Raw genomic sequence first — 25,872 nt, forward strand, 5'->3', positions numbered from 1 at the left:
GGAACGTGTCACCAGAACATTACCTAATTTTTTTTATCACATTTTTATGCTACACATGTTTTTAAGAATCAGTGTGTGGTTTTGGTCAGGATTTTGAGGTGGATACCGCCTCAAAATCCTGACCAACATACTCTGTCTGAACTTACCCTTAGGCTGTTTAGTTGTTTTTTTTCCTGTAATAAGCCGAATAAAGCCATTTCTTTCGGATTGCCATCACCTGATGTGCTATTTATTTGGCACTTAGCACCACTAACTCCTCTGTCAAGTCCAGGAAACTGCTATCTTTGATGATAAACTACCCCAATTCTCATATATACCCCAAAAATATGGCTCCCATTGAAATCAATGGGAGCCAGTCAGCTCTTTTTTTCGGGAGCTGGCTTGTTCGGGCTCCCGAAAAAAAGAAGTGAGATGCTCATTTTTCAGGCCATTTCGCCTCGCGATTCAGCCTCAAGATACTCCCTCCTCCTGACTAGGCCCATTCGTTGGACCTAATCCGGAGCGGAGTGTGCGACTGGATGCCGGTGCAGTGCATCGGCATTCAGTCGTGGCTACCCGTATTTTGGACCAGAATGTGAGGTCACAGTCCAAAACACTCCGTGTGAACTTACCCTGAGGCTGAGTTCAAAAAAGGGGTAGCTGCAACTTGATGCCGATGCAGTGCACCGGCATCCATTCGCGCACTCCAATCCGGATTAGACCCAATGAATGGGCCTAGTCGGGAGGAGGGTGTGTCTTCAGGCGGATTTGTGAAGCGAATCCGCCTGAAGAATGAGCATGCCGCTTCTTTTTTCCGGGAGCCGGAACAAAAGGCTCCCATTGATTTCAATGGGAGCCGTCTTTTTGGTCAGGATTTTGAGGCGAATTCAGCCTCAAAATCTTGACCAAAAAAGTACGGGTGAATTCAGCCTAACCCGCACACAGGGCGATAACTCACTTCTTGTACCACCTGCTCCCTGCAGGTCACCAGCAGCACTGTATCTGGAGGTTGGCCCCAAGTATGGGTGTGTGGTCAAGGTCAAATTTTTTTTAACTACCAATATCCTGCAATTTTCACACTGACCACTAAACCTAGTATTAGACTGTGATTTGCCCATTCTGTAGGGGTTTTCTTTGCAGCAGTCTCCTCATTTAGATTACAGACAAGACAGATATCAAAACAATAGAAAATAAATATCTCTATAGGCATTACAAAAGAAACTCATACCTCTTTAGAACACCATCATTGCACCTACTACTGATAACATTATGTCACAGCTTATTTACCCCCTTCCTGCACAGATCATGTTTAGAACCCTTTCCAAAAGACCTCAATGAGTCAGCGCCAGTGTCTTGTTGCCTATGGCCATGACTATGCAGTAAAGCATATCACTAAATGCTGTTAACAGAGCAGAGAAGCTCAGGCAAGATGGCAGCCCCCATAATGATGTACAAAATAAACTGAATTGAAAAATATATATATTTTTTAATTAGAAAAAGTTATATTTCACCACCTGGTTTTGATAGGTATATTAAAAAATTGACAGCACAATCCTTTTAATTCAGAAAGGTACTTTTGTATAATTGACAACTACTTTCTATCCATTTTTAGAAGCAGTTTTTTTTTTATGACATTACTAGTAGTTTTCTATACAGTAAAGTACATTAAATTTTCAAAAGGAATCTGTTCTAGAACACAAAAAAACAAACAAAAAAAACACACACGTAGAACTCCAGCATTCATCTAGGCTACTTTTGCATTGAATTTGAATTTAAAGGGAGTCTTTCAGCAGATAGGTTGAGCAGAGTCACCAGAATCAAATGATGTTCTCCCTTGTGAATTGGCTTCTACATTGTCGTTTTGGTCAATATGCAAATGAGCTCTTTGGGATCAATGACAGCACTGCTAAAAACTTCTTTGGAACAATATCTCAACAACTGTGTTTGATTCAGGAAACCCTAACTTATCTATCTGCAGGGCCGGGTTGATATTATGGGTTCTGGTAACAGATTGCCATTATAGTCAGAGTGGTCTGCTGAGCTCTGTGTGTAACCACCAGTATAGCAGTCAGTTTGCCCTTTTTTCTGGTCCTCTGAAAGATCCGAACAAAGGAAATATCAACAATAGTGTAAACCTAGCATAAGCAAAATTGCCAGAAGCTCATCCGCTAATGCTAAGTTAAACACTAGCATTTGGGCTTCCGTCCTTCGAGTCCACTTAAAAAGCGGTTACACGCAGAAACCCGTTGACCCCATAGACTATACTGAGGTCTGCTGGGTTTCTGACAATTTTACACTGAATTGGCAGAGAGAAAAGTCCTCCTTGCAGCATTTTTTCGCCGACTAAGTTAAGCGGAGTCTGGGACACAGTGCCCGAACACTTGCGTGAACCTAGCGTATGGAAATGTAGTGGGAAAGATTTAAAGGGGCTCTATCACTAGGAAATAACTGATTTCATCACGCCTTTCACCTACAATCCCCGTGAGGCTCGTTCAGGCTGAAACCTCAGTTGAACATGCAATAATTGACATGCTGCATGTTCAAAACCATTTTTTCTGTAGTGGGTCGAAGTAGGATTTGTTTAAAGGGGCTCTATCACTGGGAAAAGTCATTTTTATCTAAACACATGCTTGCATAGGCTTTAGAAATGCTATTCCACACTTACCTTTTGTATGTAGATTGCCTCAGTGGTCTCTGAATAAGTCCGTTTTTATTAATATGCTAATGAGCTTCCAGCCAGCACAGGAAGTTCCCAGCAACCTCCTCTCTCCCATTATCTTCTATGTGTGTGAAGCAAACAGGAAGCTGAGTCATCAGCAGCAGCAGTCTCCCATAGAAAACAGCAGGGAGAGGTGTGCACCATCTATCGTGCACTAGTCTAATTAGCATATGAATAAAAACGGACTTATTCAGAAACCACTGAGGCAATCTACATATTATAGTTAGGTGTGAAATAGACTTTCTAAAGGCTATGCAAAGGTGTGATTAGTTAAAAATGACTTTTCGTGGCTGATTTTTTTGCCAAAGGTAGGTCTGTTGCAAGAGGTGCACATATGTAAAGAAGGCTTTTTTTTTCCTATCTCCATCAGGTGAATGGCGTTCCAAGGGTAAGTTTAAACAGACACACTAAAAGCATCCTAATTTGTAGAATAAAGCTCTGATTCACTCCTCCAACATGCCTACACTCCAATGTGTGAACCAACATAGCATGCATTAGTCATAAACAGAACACCACATGAAGTTGTTAAAAGGGGTTGTCCAGGATAAAATGAAATCCCTACACTAATCTAAAGACCCTCCCCACCACCTACTTTCCAAATAACATAATTTATCAAAACTTACCATATGTCCCCTGGGACATTTTCTGTGTTATCTGGTGACAATCCGTTTCCGGAAACGAGACGTCACTATATAGAAGTTTCTTATCAATGACAGCTTTGATAAGGAAATGTTTGGTCCACATACATTTACCTAAAGGAATCCCTACCTGGTCTTTATATATTAATAATGGTGAATGCCAATTTTCAACCTTTCATTATTAGTGGTTTGATGGTTTTAGATCACAATCATTCTGTCAATGCTGTTATGACAACTGAGACTCTGAACTGCTTGGGTCTTGGCAGACAAGTGTTTATACACAGAAGCCAAACTCCGTAAGCTGATTTTATGTGAAAAGTATGGGCAAAGACCAGAGATTTACAGAGAAATATTTCGCCATACTCTATTGTGCTGTGTGCGTTATAAGCATACTGTAATCGTGCATCAAAACTCTGCCATAATAAAGTATGGGTAAAGAATAACCAAGCCTGGAACACTAAATAAGTAACTACCACACAAAGAACAGTGAGGGCTATATAATTGTGTGTAATATGTACTATCACGTTCCTACAGTCTTTACTAGTTAAGACACTCAGATTGGATTACCGTAACCCTATTAAAAAGTCATATTTACATAGTAATAAAAATCATGCAATACTTTGCTCACTTTGAGTGCTATATTCACATTTGCACTGTTAGTCTAATTTTTCTGTCCCATTATAGGGAAAAAAAAAACAAAGAACACAAAATCACTATAATCACCCAACAGACGCCTCTGAGCATAATGTGATCAGTTAGTTTCCTCTTGGTATTTTTATAAGAAAACATTAAATTGCATTATTATTTCCAGTTTCGTGTTATAGAATCTATAACAGAAGATGTGAAACCGACCCTAATTTGTCACCAATCGGCCACTTTGTTCTGCAGATTGTTATTACAGTGCCCTTCAAAAAGCTGTAAAAAATAAACTTTGATATTGCAGACTCAAAATTGTCAATATACAAAATTTATCCCCAACATAAAAATTTTTCCCCAAAAGTTAATGCCAAAATTGTATATCTGAGGCTCAAGAGGGGAGAAAACCCATGAGAGAAAAAGTACCATGCATTGCAGCCCTCAGGAATTTGGCTGTGGCCTCTATCTATGAGGGATTGCACTCGACTGATATGTAACTGGCTATTAGTGGTTTTCATTTCCATAGTAAACAATGTTTCGGAGTTGTACAATAGTCAGTACTATTGCTTTATATAGAAAGGACAAGTACAGTATAGCACAACACTGACTTTATATCATGTTTTAATGAAATTATTAGAGATGGAAGGGATGCTATACATATAAATAGCTGGACTTTATGTTGCAGCCCACCACTCAGACACAGGCCATGTTCTCATCTGGATTTAAATTCCAATGGCGACATGTAAGCAGGAAGGAGATATGACCTCCAGGAATGTTGTAAGTCATTAAAACATCAAACTTAAAACTCTGTCAATGATTTACAACAAACTCTTGTCCAGCAGAAAGCCTTACATTATAAGTAGTAAGACTTTCTGTAACTTAAATGAATCCATAAGCATACTAATAAAACTGTTTATATTGTGGTTTATACTGTATATTATCAGGGGTATAACTCCCCCCTCCCAGAACACACTGTGATACATATTCCGTTCCTTCATGATCTAGGCTATGAAATAAAGAAAGAATATGTGAAAACAAAAGCAATTCAATTCTCATTGTCTCCAAGGTGTAGGTACAACTGAATAAGAGCCTTACAAATCCTCACAAAAAACATATCCTATATATATATATATATATATATATATATATATATATATATATATATATATACACACACACTGTACATGTATACACACATACATATATATGCAGTCAGTTTCCACACCTTACTTAGACATGTTATTTTGCAAGATCTAATACTTGTTCTGTGTCAAACAACAATGTAGTAATAAAGTCCTATTTTCACTACAGCATGCGACACAAAGAAAGACTAAAAAAATAAAAAAACACAAGAAAATAAAACAACTTGCGCGACTCCACTTGAGCTATTCAATTGGTTCCTGACGTTTCCTGTCTTGAAACCCAAATACCTGAAGCAAAGCTCTAAGTAAAATACCTTCCTTTCTTCCCCTCAGAACTCCTTTGACGTCCCACAGCTATCCCCTTTCCAGTCATTCACCACTTGTGAAAACAGTCAAACGCAAGCCAGCTAGGTAAACACATCCAAGGCTGAATTGTACATAGTATTTCAGTGTAAAGAGCAGTTGCTTTCTGGGCCCCTCAAACTGCAGCAAAGATTTCAGACTCTCCTTCATACGACCCTTTTTCTGTTCTCCATACCACCACCCAAAAAAAAAAATCTGCAAAATGTATTCAACCATGAAGTGCTGCAGAAAAGCTTCTTACCTTTCAAGACGACTGAAGGAATGTGGAAAAGTACAGCAAACTCTGCTGCTTTTAATAACTGTACATACCCAATGCACAGAAAGGCTTCAGACTGAATAAAAAAGTAAACATGAAGGCGGAGAGAAGAAAAACCCTAATCAGATTCACTGAAATAGGAACTCTTGGAACAGAAAAGTAGAAAGGGGGAGGTGAGGGGAGCCCAGGAGAAATGTGAAAGTGAGCCTGTAAGCTATTTCATTCAGGCAGGCTCCACCTCTACCAGATATGTCATTTAACCATATAAATTCCTCTTCTGTGATCTTCTAGCTAACCCACAAAGAATTTTTAAACATCGGGTAAAGTGTTCCCCTCCCCCTACACACAGAAAACTAAATAAAGCCTGCATATTAGCCAGCTGCATGAACCACATAGACACGCTGACATCTAGCATGAAGGCAGAGTCTGTTACTTGTCATTCTCTTTTACATACAAATGTGTGTGTGTGTGTGTGTGTGTGTGTGTGTGTGTGTGTGTGTGTGTGTGTGTGTGTGTGTGTGTGTGTGTGTATATATATATATATATATATATATAGACACATACATATACATATATTACTCTTTATGGTCTCTCAATTATCCTTATAAGCACAAGTGATTCACACGAGTTACCTCTCACACCACACTTATTCATAATGTCTGAAAAATAAGTTTGCTCAGCAAAACAAAGTATCCAAATCTATATTGTGACTTATCAAAACTGGTTTGTAATGTCCAAATGAGTGGCAAAAAAGGAGCCTGAAATAAAAATGTTGAACGTTTTGCTGTATAGAACAGTTCAGGCTGCTATACCAATCCATACAATAATAAACATATGCTAAGATGAATAAACTACAATGCCAGACATAGGAAACTGTCCTGTATAATCAACTGTGGTATAAACCAAAAATATTCAAAACTGTATGTTCAAAACATGGCATGTGGGGGCCTGACAGGGGGCAGCAGGGAAAAGCTACCTTTGAAATGAGAAGTCTGCTCTGAGGCATTGATAGCCATCACAAAACCCCCTAGATTCAGATGACATCACCAAAAATGCTAGAGCACAATATAAAACACTACAAGAACTTACAATTTACACTATGGGACTGCATGGACAGCATTTCCCTGAACATATATTGTATGAGCAGACCTTCTCGCAAACAGGAATCAGCATGTGTTACTAGGCTCCACTGAGATCACTTTTTTTTTTTTTTTACTATTGTTTAATGGATGCAATCAAAAAAATGCAAACGAATGCAAACTGATGGTCATCTATTTACAGAGATACACTTCAATGTGTATAAAAAAATAAAAACAAAAACACACACACACAAACGGATCAGTTCTTTGTGAGGGACAGAAAAAGGTAGTATACCATACCTTTGTGTACATCCCCCCCCCCCCAAAAAAAAAAAATAAAAAAAAAAATATTTTTTTTCCATTGATCACTATCCGTTTCCATCCATTAAATATATCTACTAAAACAAAATGTAAAAAAAAAGTGACCTGAATGGATCCTTAGAGAAATACATTCAAATTTTCCTTCTAGGTTCCTACCGAGGTAGGTTAGCAGATGTGCAGTACTTTGTGATGAGCGAGTCTGTAGACTACAGTAATTCAGCTGCCACACTGCTTACTCCACTGCAGCAGATTCCAATCCGTTCCTTTGTGTATACATTGCTGTCCAGCATCATATAACAAATAGGAAATGACCTAATTTTCCCCTCGTTCTGAAGCAGAATAGTTTGATGGTCAATTTTACCTTTATAAAATTAAGCTAAGAAACTGCTAAGCAATTAGAAATATTATGCCAATATCGAGTGTTTAGGAGACAAAGCCCAATATAATCATTACATTATTTAAAAAAGACAAAACAACAACAACAAAAAAAACTTGTAAACTAAAGAGTGCTCAAAGAATGTATGTGCAAACTGCCATTTACGAGTCATGCTACCAAAGAATGCTGCAAGAATGTTGAGTTTGTTCCAGTTGTAACAATTCCCATAAGTCTTCATTAGCAGACTCCTCTAATATGCTAATGTCATGCTCAAGATATGAACTTTGACCTCAACAAGTTAGCCTCTTCATCTCTATTCAGCTCCAAAGTGGTAGCTCTGCTTTTGATAAAGTCTACACTTAGAAGAGATAAAATACCCAAAATTCCTATATTGAATCCAGTATCTTTATTCTCATTATTGTTCTTTTACATGTATGATGTACGGTATTTTACAGGAAGAAATGCTTCATTCTCAAAGCAAATATCACAACTTTAGAAAAGACAAAAAACAGAACATGCAATAGATGACGTCTTAACAGCTGTCTCTTACAACAAAAAGCCCACAAGTGTCCATTTTTGTAATAATATTTACTGCTTCAGAAAATTATAAATTGCTCACATAATGTGCTCATATTTTATTTTATATATATAGCTGTTTAATATACCTTGTCAGTGTGTTCTCAGGGGACGTTTTAGGTATGTGTGGCAATATCTAGTACAGTTATCAAAATCATATTTGTAGGAGAAAGGTTTTTTTTTAAGACACTAAGCACAAAGCAAAGTTACAAATAGTTTAGACTGACAGTTGTCTGAAGTGGATGTCTCACATCATACTTGCTGTATATCTCCATTGCTTGAAACAATCAGATTATTGTATCTGATCACTTAGGATTTTTTTTTTAAGGATTAGCTATTATCAGTGTGATTGCAAGCAGAAGCACAGCTACGCTAAGGAAACATGTCCGGGTATGATTTAAAGTAGTGGTTCCCAATCTTTGTAAAAGCAGAAACCCTTTTTGTGAGAAACTTTTGTTCAGGAAAACATACTACATCCCATTTGAGAATCTGCCACATTCTACCTCTATTATGCATTTCAGCTGTATACTACCTCAGTTATACTTATTCTTCCATGACATGTGCCTGTTAAATGCACACATCGACCTTTTCCCCACACACCCAGCTCTTCTACATGTACTTTCCCCACACACTCTGCCCTGCTACACCCACTTTTTTTTTTTCTGCCACACACTCAGCTCTGCTGCTACAAAACCCCACCATCTTTCAAACTTCTATCTTCATGTTGTTCCCAGACAGGCAGCCCTGGACAGCTTCCATATACAGAGCTATTGTGCAAGCTTTGCCCTTGGATGTGACTGGTCAATGAATGTGACACAATCAAAGGTCCTTTTGCAGGATCCCAAAATACAGTTTGCAAATTGTAGGGTGGAAACTAGAATGGAGTGCTTTAAAAGAGGTGGGTCGTAGATCCAATAGATTGTGCTGTCTCTGCTACCAAACTGTATGCTAATACACATGGAGGCTCAGCATTGTTGATGTAGAGGCTAACTATGCCTTTCCTATATGTAACCCTAACCCACCCTTTTCGATGTGGATACAACAGGTGGTGAGTAATACTAGCAGTCACAGGAAGCAGCGCCATGTACTGGATCCACAAAAAAAAAACAGACAGCGCCTGATTTTTACCCACTTCATTCTAGCATCTACCCATTTTGTAGTCCTGCAGTATGGAATAACCTTCCCAACTTCGCTTGCACCTTCCCTCCCCAGTAGAAGGCGGTGACCCACAGTTTGGGAAACACTGATTTAGAGCAAAGACACATGGCTTGTTTTGAATTTACTTATTCCCTACAATGACTGTAAGATGCAAAGCTTTGTTACCGGTAATACTTTATTTCACACCTATATGGACATACAAGCTTACAAACCTTGCATAGTAAATCATATTAGTTTCATTCATTCCACTTATAATGATTGATAACTGATGTGCCGCTCACTCACTATTTTGTTCTGAGAGACATCAAACCTACTGTGTAATATGCACATTAAAGAAAATACTATATAAATCAAAATCACAAAGATGTAATAGAAGAGCTACATAAATGCCTAAAACTGTGTATTGTGCATTTATATTGCTTTTCATTGTGATCTGATTTACAGAGAGTTAGTGTGTATAATACCTGTAACTATTGGCAATGTCAAGCCCTCCCACTGTTTTTGTGGACTTATTTTAAAGTGGGTGCCTCATCAGACACATGACCTTTCAAAATGTTGCTACCTGGGCTTTCAGCTGATCAACTTGGACCTTACCTGCTGCACTGACTATGTGGCAGTCCTGTCCCCTCCGCAATGTTTTCTTTATATCACATAACCCCATCTGTGTTCTTCTGTGGCCATGGCTGAAGGAGTGTGTGAGCATACAGATTACACACTCCTGTCTGGAGCACAGTGTGTTGCTATGAAGGTGGCTAAGTGAGTTAATGGTCAAATTTCTCATGTTATAGACGGAAATGACAGCTAAATAAGAGAAGGGAAATACTGCTACAGAATGGCTGCCATGTTTAAAGTTCCAACATTCGCTGTAATAGTATGGCAGAAGTAGGGAAAGGGTTAACAGATCCAGCAGAATCTTTTTCACAAACTCATTCACGTGTAACTTAGGCCCATAAAAATGGATTTGACTATTGGATGGTAAGGGAGCGTTCACACTACCGTCGGTGTCCAACAGCAAAAACCTACGTGTCGGGTTTTGCGGTCCGCTTGAAAAGTCGGACATCTTTGTGAACGGACACGTAAGGACAGGCACGGACAGTAAAAGAACGCACCTGATGTCCATTTAAATCAATGCAAAATGTCACAGACACAGCTAGTGTCCGCACAAGATTTTGAACGGACATTAGCAGCGGACACTAGCTGTCGGACACTGACGGTAGTGTGAATGCCCCCTAAACAAATGGATGCATGCAACCAATATAAGCTCTTGTTCACAGCCAAGGAAGTTCCATGAATAGGTTCTATCTCTACATTGCTTAATTGATTTATGGCCACAGAGGTATATATTTTGCTATTACAGAATCCTACAGAAAAATATTATTGGGAGATATTACTGACCTGGAAGACTCCACATGAAGACTATGTACACCACTGCATCAATTTATTTATTTTTTTTGTAATTGTCCCAATGCATCCAAAAATGGAGAAAAATATTGCAGGTTTGCAAAATGTTTTTTGAATTTTATGCAGGTGTGGGAAAAAAATTCTGCAATGTAAGAAAGCTTTCAAAAATAGCGTTAACAGTTGATTTTGCACAACTACCGAATGTTCTTCCCCAAACCCTACCACAGGTCCCCATTTGAATGATTGAGACCTTTTACCTTTCAATCCCACTGATTTTTACAATCATCATCGTTATCGGTTTCTAGGTCTATAGACAGTCAGGCATCTAATCCACTAACCTTGAATACCTTAAAGGACTTTATGGCATATAATATTGATGCTACTGCAGTTACTTCCTCTCAAACCAGGCAGTATTCCCCCCTTCGTTAGGGCTGTACAGTAGGCATGGCTGGTCCTCCCTGCTGCTACTTGCCTACTGTTCCCACTGATAACACACCTCTGAGGCTGCTTTGATCACCAGTTTAATTGATCAGTTTTACAGATACAAATAACTGATGCTACAAAAAAAAAAACAACTTACTTATATATAGGAATATCCTTAGCAGAGTTAGTAATCCCTGCCATGTTTTCTAAAATGCTCTTCACCCACAAATGCACTGAATATTGAACTGCATATTCTCCACCTTGACCGTTTTGTCCTAATTGTGCATAGCTTTGTTATCTGGTGGGCCACACCACCCTGCTGTGTTTTGCAGCTTACATTGTTCTCATTGCCATACATGAAAAATTATGGAATGCTGCTGAAAAAGAGAATAAAAAAGGAAAAAAAACTTTGTGATATACAGACTTCTTGGGTAGGGGTTGGCTTAAATTCCTCTAGATCAGCAAATGAGGATAAATGCTGCACAAGCTCTGCTTCAGTCTTTATCACAAATGACTTGTATATTCATCTTTGCAGCTCTGTCACAAGTGTCTGGGAGTAGACAACAAGATTCGCTACTTTCGCTGGATCTGTATGAAGAATGTTTAAGGAAGGCACTAGCAGCCTGTTTTCTTATAGAAAACTGTAAGACTGTTTTTTAAAAAGAGAATTTTATAAGATAAAAGAAACCAAAATGAGAATCTGCACAACTCAGACATCTGTGGGGTGGAGTCATCCAAGCAGCTGCAGTTTATTACAATAGCCAAAATTAGAAGAAATTCTTCTTACCATCCCAGGAGGAGACCTATCCCACTGTATAATAGAAGCTCTTCCCCAATTACATGTGTTTCGTTTTTAAAGTAGAATAGGCTGTAGATGGGTAAACAAAAAACAACTGTGTGTCTCAACATTGGGAAAAAATTATTTGATGCAACACAGCCGTTCAAGACCTTTGTTCTTCAGCTGTCCATTAACAAAATGCAAATTTCATTAAACTTCATGCCTCTATCTTCGCATAAGCAGCTTATTCCAGACCTACCAATTGTTTACCTGAATGTTATATTTCTCATGACTGCTAAGGAAGATATAGCCAAAAAACATTCTATCACACAGAGGGACAAAAAAAGAGACTCAGACCATGTGTGTCAACATGTTTTGTTCACAAGACGAGCACTCCATGTCCTCTTTCACTTGGAAGGCTAAAAAAATGTTAAAGGGATTCTACCATTAAAAATCTTTTTTTCTGTGGCTAACACGTCGGAATAACCTTTAGAAAGGCTATTTGTCTCTTACCTTTAGATGGGATCTCCGCCGCGCCGTTCCTTAGAAATACCGGTTTTTACCGGTATGTAAATTAGTTCTCCGGCAGCGATGGGGGAGGGCCCCAGCGCTGAAAATGCGATGAGGGCGTCCCCACCGCTGCCTGAGAACAGGATCCTGCGCCGCCTCTATCTTCTGCTGGATCCTCCCCTTCGTTCGTCTTTCTTCTGACGCATGCGCAGTTGGCTCTGCCACTGAGACACTAGTAGAGCTGACTGCGCATGTGCGCAATTTCGGGCTCGGAACTATGGCCGCGCATGCGCAGTCGGCTCTACTAGTGTCAGAGCCGACAGAGGTGAAGCCGCCAAAGAAAGAAGGGGAGAATCCAGCAGAAGATAGAGGTGGCGCAGGATCCTGTTCTCAGGCTGCCAGAGAACTAATTTACATACCCGTAAAAACTGGTATTACTAAGGATCCCATCTAAAGGTAAGAGACGAATAGCCTTTCTAAAGGCTATTCCGACGTGTTAGCCACAGAAAAAAAAGATTTTTAATGGTAGAATCGCTTTAATATTGTGACGTCAAACCTATAAAGCTAGCCATACACAAGTTAAAAATCAGTTTATCTGCTCCAGTCTTGGACTGCCCATTTGACAGAAGAGAGCCTCACTGGCACATTGGCTGCTGAAACTAACAGGACCGATTGCTCAGGAACAACAAGAGCTAGAGAAAGAACAATCAAACTGTGCCACAGCTATATACTAAAAAATGCAAACTTTAAGACTTGGTGGAGGTGGTGAAAGGTCCTCTTTAAAGGGGAATAAATAGAGAATATATATTGGAAAACTATATAACTTTACTTTATATAATTAGACAAGAACATTTAAAAAAAAAACAAAAACAAACAAACTGGTAAATGCGATTGCAACAATGTGTATAATAATCTTGTCACAGAAATTCATATAGGATTCCTTTGACAGTCAAAAATAGGAAGGAAGAGGTGTTTCTAATATTGCCTTTCCTTATTTGTAGAAGAATCATGACTTCCTCCCGTCATGAGGTGGAATGCATGGCAAATTTGGAAGCAAGCAAATCACCATTCCATCAGTCACACTAACAGTTAACTGTGATAGATTTTCAATATATTTTACTTGTTATTATATATAGTACACTAGAAAGAGCCAGCCATAATATAAACTGCTGCAATATATTTGGGCAATGGTGCTGTATACGATAGAATGTTTCTTTTATTTTGCTATTCTTAGGTGACAACACTCTCACGATCAAAGTGAATGACAGGCAGTTGTAGCGGTGTCCTTTTATCTAACATAGCTCAATATTAGTCTCAGTCTGAGAAAATCCACATTACAGTGTTCAAAAAAGTATTAAATATTAATAAAAGAAAACCTTTAAAAAAAAAAGGGTTAATGCTCTTTAAGCTTACTCCGTCAAGCATGTATGTGTTCTGAATAGGGAGAGGAGAGTAAGCCACTACCAGACTCCTCAGGCAACTTTATCATGCATGGAAAAAAACCCATCAGGCATGTGGAATAACATGTCGTCTCTGATCTCCCTCAGTAGGGAGACTCTTATACACATTAGACTGTCACCTGGTCTACCCAAAATCTTCAGGTTTGACCAATATACCGTACATTTAGGCTAAGGCCCCATGTAGTGGGCCGCAGAGGAAAAGTGTTGTATTTCCATTGCGGTTTTTCCTGCAGCAATTTTCACAGAAAATCTGCAGAAGTTTCTGTTTCAATTATAGCTATAGGGAAACCAGCTGCATTTTCATACTGTAGGTATAATTGACACGCAACAGTTTTGGAAATCACAGCATATCCGCTAAGCGGATTTTTCTGCAGTGTGTTAGGATCCCATCAACTTTGCAGAGCCTTTGTATATACAGTGTGTTTTGCTGCGTCATTTACGCCACATGGGGCCCCTGCCTTAAATGGGTTTTTCCATCTCCCTGTATCAGCAGCTTTGCCTGTGTTCCTCCAAGCTGAGAGGGGAAGCAACTTGGTTTGATGAACAGGACAACATGAAGTATCAAAATATAAAATTTGCCTTCACATAAGAGATTATTTATTATGATTACTAGAGATCTAATATAAATGCAGATCAAATAAAATGCATAGTAAATGTATATTACATTACACAGGTTTGTATAGAACACTTACCATGCTTCTACAGAACGGACCCAGTGTTATCTTTGACTTTACATAGAGAGACAACAGACACAGATCGCAGCGCCTTTAACAGCAAACTGATATTAGTTGAACCAATTGTCCTGAAGCAGGCAAATAAAAGAGCATTTCTAAAACAATGTATTCAGGAAAACGCTCAAATTTACAGAAGCCAGCAGTATAGTTAGGATCCTCAAAGATGGGAATAACCCTTTGATGTGCATGGTCAGCTTAGGGCTAATGCCCAGCAGCTGTGGGTCGTTTGTTTTTGTTTTTTTTGCAGATTTTGCTGCGCTTTTTTGGACTACACCCAGGAGTGGCTGCAAAAGGAATGAGAAATATACAAGAAAAACACTTGTACTTCTTCTGCTTAATCCACACCTGGCTTTGACTCAAAAAACCTGGGGAAAAAAAAAAAAAAAAAAGCTGGCAAAAAGCAGCCTCAGCGCATTTGCCAACTTTTCATGAAAGGAAAATATGTTGTCCCTACATATGTGTTACAGTGGATGGACCTTCAGTAGATCGCTAAGATGGCTTCATTTAAAAAAAAAAAAAAAAAAAGGGTTTACATGCCGATTTTTTTCAAGAGTTACCACAGACATCGTCCTTTTTCCTCTTACCTAATGTCTATTTATATTCCATGTATAGAAAATTGCTTTGTTCTATGCAGCTGTCACCAACCTGTCTACAATGAAGATAAAAATCTCATTCACCATACAATTCAGACAAGATTTATCCCTATACTTTTCTGTATTCACTCTCTGCTTTGGCTGATGTTAACTACTGCGGCCAAATGTGGATTGGAATCTTGTTATTCAATGTTTTAATCTCCTCAGTCTCATGTTTATACATGCAATTAAGATAGAGTCAACCATCCATCACATTCTGATCATTCTTACATGAAGCATATAAACAAACACAGATAAATTATAGAGGTAGTACATAGGTAACAAGAAACCACTCTTCTAAGATAGACACAATAGATCTGCAATGGAGGAAAAGCATACTGCAGTATATCAGACACCACAAACTGTTTAACAGTAATACCCGAAGGGTGTAGCATGAAGACATTTCCTACAATGGCCATGGGGTTCACAGACGAGGCAGATATGACTGAACCTTATCCCAAGGGGCAGTTTCAAGCACAATTACAATTCGGTCTCATACAAGATATATCTCACTCGTTGCCAACCAATTCTGTCAGGAATCCAGGAATGCTCTACTCGCCACAGATGGATGTATGACCCTGAATACAACCTGAAAGGAGAACTCTGCTCCCATTCTCCCTTCCACACTAGGATACACAGGAGAGGAACAACCCCAATAATCACACATGCAAACAAACAGATGCCACCACCCACCACTTTATGGTAGGCGAAACACCAATATGCCCAGACCAATGTTGACAAAAAGTTAACAAGCCTAAGTGATATTTACTCTCTCTGGAATAGTGGGAGTGTTTAGAGACAAGGGCAGCCTTGTTACATTTTAAAGTTAATATACAAAAAAAATGAAAAAAGTACAATGCTTAACAAAAAAAAAAATGATGTAATAAACAAAGACATATATGCAAACAATATACCTGACAAATGGAATAACAAAAGCACAGACCTATTTGTAAACCTGGCCATTGGATAGCAGTGCAACAGACAGATCACATGCTAAGCTGTGTCCCTGAAGAATCTGACCCTGAATTCATGAACCTTACCCCTTTTTGCATCTCATCAGTTTGGGTGATCGAAACAGCTGTCCTTGGCTGAGAGACTGTACCTGGTAAAATTCCAACGTCATTGCAAACAAAGGCCTCTGAGAAAGTCGGCATGATGTTAAAGGGAGCGCCCTCTATTGGTTTGCTTGTCTTCCTAATTACATCATGGAAGATAGACTTGCACATTCTCAGTGAGTGCCCTCTATTGGTGTGCATTCTTGAGGCACTGGCTTCCTAATTACATCATGGAAGTCAGATTTGCATATTCTTCCCAGTAAGATATATACATATATACATATTACATGAAACGCATCCTTTACAGAAGTCACTGGTGTTTAAGGACATATGAACACTACATGGGAAACCCCTCTATGAACTAGAAGAAAGAACTGCTAATAAACAGTGGTCTGTGCTCTGATGAATGGCATTCCTGAGAATGGGTGCCATGTAATAAGTTACCCCTGAAGCTGCCACTGCAGGGAAAATTAGCAGCTGGATGCATATTCCCCTATCAGCTGTAGTTCTGACAGCTAAATCTGCAGCACTCAGACCGAATCTCATATTAATTGGTTTGTCTGCAATGAGAAAACCTCTTGAAAATTATAAAATATTTTTTAGAAAAATAAAAAAGGTATTTACAGCAGCATTGCTCAGATACGGTATAATGAGAAATAAAAACAGAACAGACTGACAGAACTATAGAAGTTTTCGAAACAGCTTGGTTTCAGGGATTGGATACGATAACAAAATAAGTCATACTCGCCTTAGTGCTCTTCTGCCTGTTCTGACACTTTCCAATTCTCTGTTGCTCTCTGTACTTGTCCTATGAAGTACTAAAATGTACATGTGAATCCTGCAATGACTCAATGGCTGCAGCTGTAACCCATTACAGCCCACAATTGGCTGCAGCAGTGACATGTTCATCTTGGAATATCATTACTGTAGCAGGAAGTACAGAGACAAGCTTCACAACTGGACCATCAACCAGTTTTACCTCCGATAGCTTTGCCGAACTCCAGCTCAGCAATAAAAGCAGTTACTAAAAAGTCTATAGCTCTAGACTTATGTGCCTGCAATATTTACTTATGCCTTAGATTTAAAATCGAAAATAAAAAAAGTGTGTCATTTTCCGGTGTTTTTTTTTTTTTTCTGCAATTTTAAGTCTCATGCACACAACCGTGCGCAGTTGTTGATGTGCTAGCCTTGTTTTTTATAGTTAGCGCACTGACCCATTCATTTCTATGGCCCATACACACGACTGAGTATTTTCATGGGCTGGTGTCTGGGATTGTGAGTAAAACTCAGAACAGGTCCTATTCCTGTCTGTTTTATGGACTTTGCTCACTGGCCACAATGAATGAGGCCAAAGAAGCACGGCCGATGCACAGGCAGTACATGGATTACATCAGGGTGCTGCCTGTGCTGTTCAATCATGGCTGACAACACATACACGGTCATATGCATGCCACCTATATGGGACTGTAAAGAGGTTAAGGAAAGACAGGCTTTATCACTTTGGATGTAGGTGTGGCGGTATGCACATGAACAACAAAATATGAAACTCATATCTGACATCAGTAGACTGACATGCTGCTAACTCTTCAGAGGCAAGGAATTTCAATGTTTGAACAAGAAAACTGTGTGAACTTGTGTAAAAAGAAAAAGAGGAAATCTAAGTGATGACCAAAAAAATCCCCAAAAAACAGCACTACAAATTCTTACACTTTGTGTCACTCCATACTAACCTTCTCCATTCAGACTTGTATTTTCATAGGAATCCCAACGTATCAAAGGATCACAAGTATTGTAATCAATGGTTATTCCTGGATTCTCCTGGTTAGCAGTGCCTGTAGGAGAGGGCATTATGTTACTGACAACATGATTTTGTTATATGTGTGGCTATTAAAATACAAAGCAGGGGCAATGCAATATTACATGGTGAGTTATGCAGCGTTGTTACACTTGCATTGATACATCAAAACGCCACGTGGCCCGCTGATGCCCAATAACAGGCCTCAGCGCTCCACAACATCAGGCAGATGCAAACAAAGAACAGGGAGCTGAGCTGGAACCCAGGAGAGGCGAGTAACACTGCTATTTATGTTTGATCACCTCCTCTGAGCCAATGTTCATACTCTGGTTTTGAAAGAGACCACAAAGTATAATAGCAGCATTTCCAACTTGGACGTGTTTGCTCCTAATGAAACTGCAGACCGAAGCTTGAAATTACTGTAAAATAACTGAACCAAAATAACCGACATGAATAAAATCACAATGGTAATCCTGGTTGATGTTCAGTTTCAGTTATTTTTCGATTTATAGCTCATCCCTGGTATGCTCCATGATGGTGTGCATGTTGTGTGCGGTATAGTAGAGATGTGTGTGGTTGTGTGTACTGAGTGGCGTATGTATATAATGTGAGCACAAAATACCATAGAGTAAAACAATAAATAAATAAAATAGTTTGGTAAAAAAATAAATAAAATACAATAGATTTAACAGGAGTCAACGCTTAGATACCAATTCCCTCACTTAACCTAGAATTCCTTTGACCACCAAAGTAGTCTTAATTATTTTAAATATTTTTATATTTAGATTTTTCTTTGGTATTGAAATCAGGGGTATGTCTTATAGTTAGGTGTGGCTTCAAGCCCAACAAAATGTGGTAGTTAAAAAAAAAATAATTTTATTTTGAAGCTGGAGATGTTAACTTTTTGGTCCGACACACTCCACAGCCCAGCCTGGACCCCCCTCCCAATCCACTTACTATAAAATCAATTAACAGGTTGACAATAAAATACTTATTAGTATCAGTCCAACAATTTTGTTATTTATTTATTTATTTTTTTTTTTAAGTTTTGGGACCTTCAGTATAAAGCAGAACAGTTCTCTGAAATGTCATTTAACACTAGGCTGAGAAAACACCCATAAGCGGAGGCCCCACGTTGCGGAAACGCAGCTTTTTTTTTTTTTCGGAAATGTTTTTTTTAATTTTTAATATGATACACACACACAAAAAAACCAAATGTTATATAGTTGCAAACAGTAAGTGTGGTGGTACAGACAAAGATAAAACATTCAAAAGTGTTTGTAAATATCTGCAGATTGAGCAACGAAAGACACAACGTGAAATGGAAAGTGGAAATGGGAAGACAATGAGTGTTAAGGGTAAGAGCCAAAGGGTCTCAAACAGAAAAATATCCTAACTAACTAGGGGGTTCCAACAGGTGCCCCCAGGTTGGATCCTTTGAGAATTCTATGTAACATTAATTAGACTGTCTTGGCACACCCAACTTAGAGTTGGATTTGTTCATACATAAAGTATATTTTTAAATAGGACTAACTGTATATTCATAATCTTAGTCAATTTATGCTGAATAATGAACACAAGATTTCTCATCTTGATACTTCAGCTATTTTTTTTTCTCCAGAAACTATGGAAACTACAAAATAACATGTAAACTGTTCAAGATCTTGACAGTATTGTGTCTGGCCTTAGGCCAGAAAAGATTACACAAAAAAGGCAGAACAAATTCCAAACTAAGATGATACATGGTACCTACCAACTAGTTTTTCCGGAGTTCCTGAAAACACTAGTTCAATTTTTCCAAATTCCGGAAATCTGTCATCTATTATACATAGAGGATAATAAAAAGATAGGTTATGTAAATAATACAAGCAATGTAATAAATGCAAACTCTCTCTCTACATATTAGCAAGCACAATATATGATTCATTAGGAATTGGATGAGTCATGTTTATATAGTCACACTGAAGCGCAGCAGACAATAGAACGCCCTTTAGCTAGGTTTCTGCACACATCAATTTGGGACAATATAATAAATAGATTCTTAACTATGCAGGGGTTACTTTCTTCATGTGAAACATGCTGCCATAGACCTAAATTTCAGCAGCATTGACACTGCATGACAATATATCATAAAACTGTATGAGCTGTATTTGTTGGAGGGTCTAATGCAATCCTACTATCCTTACTCTCATTTACTCCTAATGAATACTATAAAACAGATATAATTTTAATATTTCCTTAAGAATTTAGTATATTAAAAAATTTACTGTAAATAAAAGAATGATGACATACTCACTTGTCCAATGCCATTATGCTCCTATGCTTACAACTTGTGGTCCTCTTTCAGTCTCTGTCCACTCGGCTCCAGCAAATACATACTGACATGGCATGTGATCGCAGTGACCAATCATAAGTCACAGTGGTGAATGTAGTGGGTTAATACGTCACCTCTGTAACAAAGGATTGGCTGCAGCAGTCACTTGGTGTGTTGGCCAAACATCGCTGGAGCGGAGTAAACAGGCACCAGAAGGGAACCTGGGAAAGTTCAGCATGGCATTAATAAAGCAAGTATATCTTTCTTTAGGTTATAGCATTTCAAGTGGTTTAGAAGTAATTTTACATAGTTGGACATTCCCTTTCATCACTCTTCCATAGGTGTGGATAATGCGACACAAAAAGTCATCCACAAGCTGTCGCCTCCATATATCTCTGACCTAATCTCCCGCCCAACCTGTCCAGGTGTAACCTCTAATTCTCCCAAGACCTCACACTCTGCTCTACTCTTATTCGCTCTTCCCACAACAGTACTTAAGACTTCTCCCGTGCATCCCCCATACTCTGGAACTCACTACCAGGACACAGAAGACTGACCCCCACAATCACAAACTTCAAGATAATCTTGAAAGGCCTACAAACGCCAGTAACACTACTGTAACCACACCACCAACTGTATAGCCTCTCCCCCTCTCACCTACTGTCTCCATCCCCTTTCCCTCATAGACTATAAGCCCTTGCAGGCAGGGCCCTCTATCCCACTGTGCCAGTTGGTCAGTGTTAGTATTGTATTTGTTTTGTATATTTTATGTGCAGTAAGTAAACTTTCAAAATGTACAGCACCATGGAATTATTAGTGCTATACAGAGAAATAATATTTGGTTTATAGTACTAAAAGATAGAGGAACATCTACCTCTTGTCACTATCAGAATAAGGAATGTAGAATACAAAGTACTAAATGTCATCTTTATTTTACAATCAGTGTCAGATTCCCGATTCGTTACTCAAATCAACATGTGAGATTTTGAAAGTACTTTTTCATGGCACATTGTGCCATGGCCATATAGTGCACTGATATTACTTTCTGGAAAAATTGCCATTTTCAGTTTTCCCATTACAAGGAGATCCACTTTATTGGCATTTCAGGGCATGGTGTACAAAAACCATTACTACGGATGGTGAAAAGTGAATATGTAAGCTGTGTAGAGTACATTGGATTTACCACTCCTAATTTCCTTTTATTTTCTCAGTATGATGAAGGAAGGGGGAAAAGGGGGGGGAGGTCACATCTCTACTAATCTGAGGTGTACCCAGACATACAATTACACAGCTTATACATTCACATCTCGCCACAGTCAGTTTTCTCCTAAAGATTTGCAGATATTTGTGTGTTTTACAAGTTATAATTTTTTTTAATTTCCTGGTTAAGTAGCCACATGAGGGCTTGGTTTTTGTGGGATGATATGCATTATCTAATGAAGTTTTTTATTTAAAAAAAAAAAAAAAAAAAATCAATTCTAGCATTGCTTTTTCCATTTTTAATTTTTTTGCCCTTCGCTATACAACATAAATAATATGTCACCTATACAACTATTCTATGGACTGCCTTACTAATTTTGCAAAAAAGAAAATCCATTAAGGGATATCAATCAGTTTTTGCACTTTCCTCTTCTAAGAAGCATAACACTTACTTTTCTATTGACGGATCTGGTTGAGCGTTTATTCTTTGCAGGAAAAACTGTTTTTTATTGGTACCATTTTGGGCTACATAAGATTTTTTGATCACTTTTTATTCCATATTTCACCATGTAGATTAACTAATGGTTTACCTTTATTGTACTTTTTTTTGTAAATAAAGTGTGTAGATAACAAATGTTGTTATATGCTATGTTTTGTGTTTTTACATAATATATGGGAAAAGGTTGTTTGTTTTTAAATCAACAACTTAATGACTACTTTCAATTATTTCTCTCGCTACTGTGGTCAACCTGGTACCCTATTACTTTTGTTGCAGTCTATATTTTACCACTCACAACCTGTTCTTTCACTATGTCCATATCTACGCCTGGGAGTCCATTTTTCCGATCCGTCGGAAGACCAGAACAATGGATCATTAAAGCAGTAGATACCAACAGTCCCAATTTACTATAATGGGATCAGTCGGGTGTTGGGGTGCTATAGATGTGAATCCAGCTTTATTCAAAGTGCTGTGGAGTCAGCGATGTAGCTATAGGGGTGCAGAGGTTGCAATATCTACTGGGTCCTAGAGTCTAACTGGGCCCAAAGGGCTTCGTACAACATAAGATGCCAGTATTTTAGATAGCACATGGTAAGGTCATCAATATAATAATTTTGGGAAACCCCTTTAATTATACTAGTTACAAAAGAGTATAAAGTATATAAAGTTTTGTTCCCAAAAATTAAAAAAAATGTTGAACTGAAAGGTGTATTACCTATACACCAAGTATGAATGGAATCTGTCAATGGGTAGCTGTTATAGAATTTTTAAAAAAAAAACAATAAAAGGTAAGACTTCACCTTTATTTGCATGATCTAACTCTTCTTTTCCAAAAATCAGTCGATGACCATAAACTGCCCCTGTATGAAACTGCAGCCTGAAAATGACATCACGGGTGACAGAACGGTATTTCTTGTGGTAACACTTTATCTGTCAAAATAAAAGATAAATTGCAATGTATTTGGTGCAAAAAAAAAAAAAAAAGGTTATATGTTTTCCATGCTTTTTTACAACACTTTAGCGCAACCTGGATTTGCAGTAGGCGAAAATGCATATTTATGAATTGCAAGGCCAAAACAGGAATACAGAAAGTAAAGTTGAAAATGCAGAAATACAGAAATGAGTTAAAAGTATAACTAATATGTCTTAGACTGTCACAACATAATGGCAATTGCTACATTTAATATTTGTATGGATTGACTGAGTTTGGTTATACACACTGTTTGATCATGTGTTGCATTGAAAACATCCATGTATACTATTTTTTTTTTTTTTTTATTAAATGACCTGGAGTTGATTTTGAATATGCCATTTTTATCAGTCATGTGATATATTCATGTGACTGGTTACTACTTCCTGTTTCTTGTGGAATTCATTGAACCGCCGCCTACATTAAGCTTGGTCATCCATGTGCAGCGAATGGTAAGTCCATTCATGACAACAGTACCCTTGTCTAATATGTTGTTTTATTGTCCATAACTTGTCTGTATTCATGTTTGATATGACATTATTTAATGTTTATTTATTGTAGGGTCTGTTTCTGTTTTGTTCTAGTGTCTGATGTATATATTGTGTGTTTTTTCTCTAAGGGAGCGTTCACACTACCGTCGGTGTCCGACATGTAGTGTCCGCTCCTAGTGTCCGCTCAAAATCTGTCACGGACACTAGATGTGTCCGTGACACCTGTCATTCACTTGAATGGGCATCGGGTGCGTTCTTTTGCACTCCGTGCCCGTCCTTCCCTGTCCGCAAGAGAAGATGTCCGACTTCTCAAGCAGACAGAGGAACCCTGCATGCAGGGTTTTTCTGTCCGCTTGAGAAGTCGGACATCTTCTCTTGCGGACAGGGAAGGACGGGCACGGAGTGCAAAAGAACGCACCCGATGCCCATTCAAGTGAATGACAGGTGTCACGGACACATCTAGTGTCCGCTCCTAGTGTCCGTGACAGATTTTGAGCGGACACTAGGAGCGGACACTACATGTCGGACACCAACGGTAGTGTGAACGCCCCCTTACATATGTTGGGATTGTGTATTTTCCTTTTTTTGTTTTTTCTTCATTATGGCCTTTGTTTTGTTTTATATGAACACGAATACACGTTTACTATACAAGTATTTGGCTATTTCTAACATGATTATGTGTCACGTGATCGGGGGGGGGGGTGTAATCCTGTTTTAAAAATACTGTATGTTTAGTATGGCATTTCAAGCCATGAGTAAGGGACATTTTGTCCCTAAACGTGTAGGGTTTGTTTTTTTTTTCCTTTGACTACCAATATTTATGGGTTATATTTTTACCTATGAAGAATAAATATATTTTCTAGAAACATCTTTTATCTGAAGAGTGGATTTAATAAGTCTTAGGCCCCATGCACATAGTGATCTATGAGGTTAGGAATACCTACTTCTTGCACCATATACAGTTCAGGACAGAGTAGATCATCGTCAAGGCCTGATCTGTTAAATTCTAGGCAATGTACACACTGGATTTTGTGGCCTAATTTCCAGTTTGTGCAGGTGGGGCTTATCAAGACCGCCAAGTGATGCCTTTGCGGCTGTAACTGTTACAGTGGGTCTATGCTTCCAGTGAATGGGATTTTCAGAAAATTTCTAGAGTGCAGTTACGAGACACATTTTAAAGGATATACTGGGCAGTTGAAAAACACAGTTGGGACAATTTATTAAGACCAATGCTTTGCTCGTAATCCCTTTGTGTGTTTATGCAAGAACTACCAGAATTCTTTATAGGTTCTGACTTTTTAAGTCATAACTTGCGCAAGTTATAATAAATTTGTCAGACTAAGGCATTCCCACTCTCCTGCCCACGTTTTTTGAAAAATGGCTAGCAGGGTGCAAAATTAACAGAAGTTACAATTTGTTCACCTAAATCTGCTAATGCAGGCAAATATTGCAACTTTTTCATGATAAATTGGCTCCAGTACATCCTATCTGTGGCATTTACTCACAGTTGTACAAACAAATCATAGCACTGTTTCTATTACAATCTGTATTGTAGAAAACAATCAGATAACCTTCCTTACCAATTGAAGTATAGTAGAAATATACTGCACTCAAGCTTTCAGTTATGAATACATTTTTAATCATTAAAACAAAAAGTACAAAAAACTAAATAAAATCTAAAATCTAACCAGCATACTAAAGTATAACACATTTTTAAACTTCTGTTTATTTTGATCCGTCATCACGTTTGTGTTACTGATGTATATGTACTGGTAGATATACAGGGTGTCCCAAAAAAATGTATACACATTTTAGCAGCTGATAACTCAATTATTTATTCTTTCTTTACAGACTGAACCCATTAAACCGAGTGATGGCATACAGACTTGACTTTGAAGAAAGGAAATTTATTCTAAAATGCTACTGGAAATATGAAAACGCAATAGAAGTGCAAAGACAATTTAGGAGGGAGTTTAACAAAGAACCACCTACACGAGTTACCATCACTCGAATTAGAGATAAGTTTGAAGCTGATGGAAATGTTCAGGACGTCCATAAGAAGCGTTCCGGAAGACCACGCACCTCGACAAGCCCCATAAAAGAAGAAAGATGGGGCACCTCCACATTACCATGTGTTATTCTCAGGTCCCCAGTAGGTGCAATTGTGTCTGTTAATCAAACCATTTCATTTGAATGTGGCCTCATCACTCCACACAATCTTTTTGGGAGTGATGAGGAGTGATGTAACTTCTCCACTGACAACGTTTCATGATGCGATGGACTGATTGTTTTGAAATCCCTACCTCATGACTAGCTTGCTGCAAAGACTTTCTTGGACTTTGTTGAAACGTTTCCAGTAATCTTTCT

General features: G+C 38.4%; 1 protein-coding gene across 2 annotated transcripts in view; it reads right to left on the reverse strand.

The window, feature by feature from the left end:
* TNS3 (tensin 3) overlaps positions 1-25,872 on the reverse strand; it is a 216,818-nt gene that overhangs the window by 52,193 nt on the left and 138,753 nt on the right. For both annotated transcript variants that reach the window (XM_075271073.1, XM_075271074.1), the window contains exons 15-17: positions 22,845-22,974; positions 19,785-19,850; positions 17,967-18,068 (exon numbers count right to left, since the gene is read on the reverse strand). In XM_075271073.1, coding sequence (XP_075127174.1) covers positions 17,967-18,068; positions 19,785-19,850; positions 22,845-22,974 — 298 coding nt within the window. The remainder of the gene's footprint in view (positions 1-17,966; positions 18,069-19,784; positions 19,851-22,844; positions 22,975-25,872) is intronic.

Source organism: Leptodactylus fuscus, chromosome 4 (genome assembly GCF_031893055.1).
Source record: "Leptodactylus fuscus isolate aLepFus1 chromosome 4, aLepFus1.hap2, whole genome shotgun sequence".
Taxonomy (NCBI): domain Eukaryota; kingdom Metazoa; phylum Chordata; class Amphibia; order Anura; family Leptodactylidae; genus Leptodactylus; species Leptodactylus fuscus.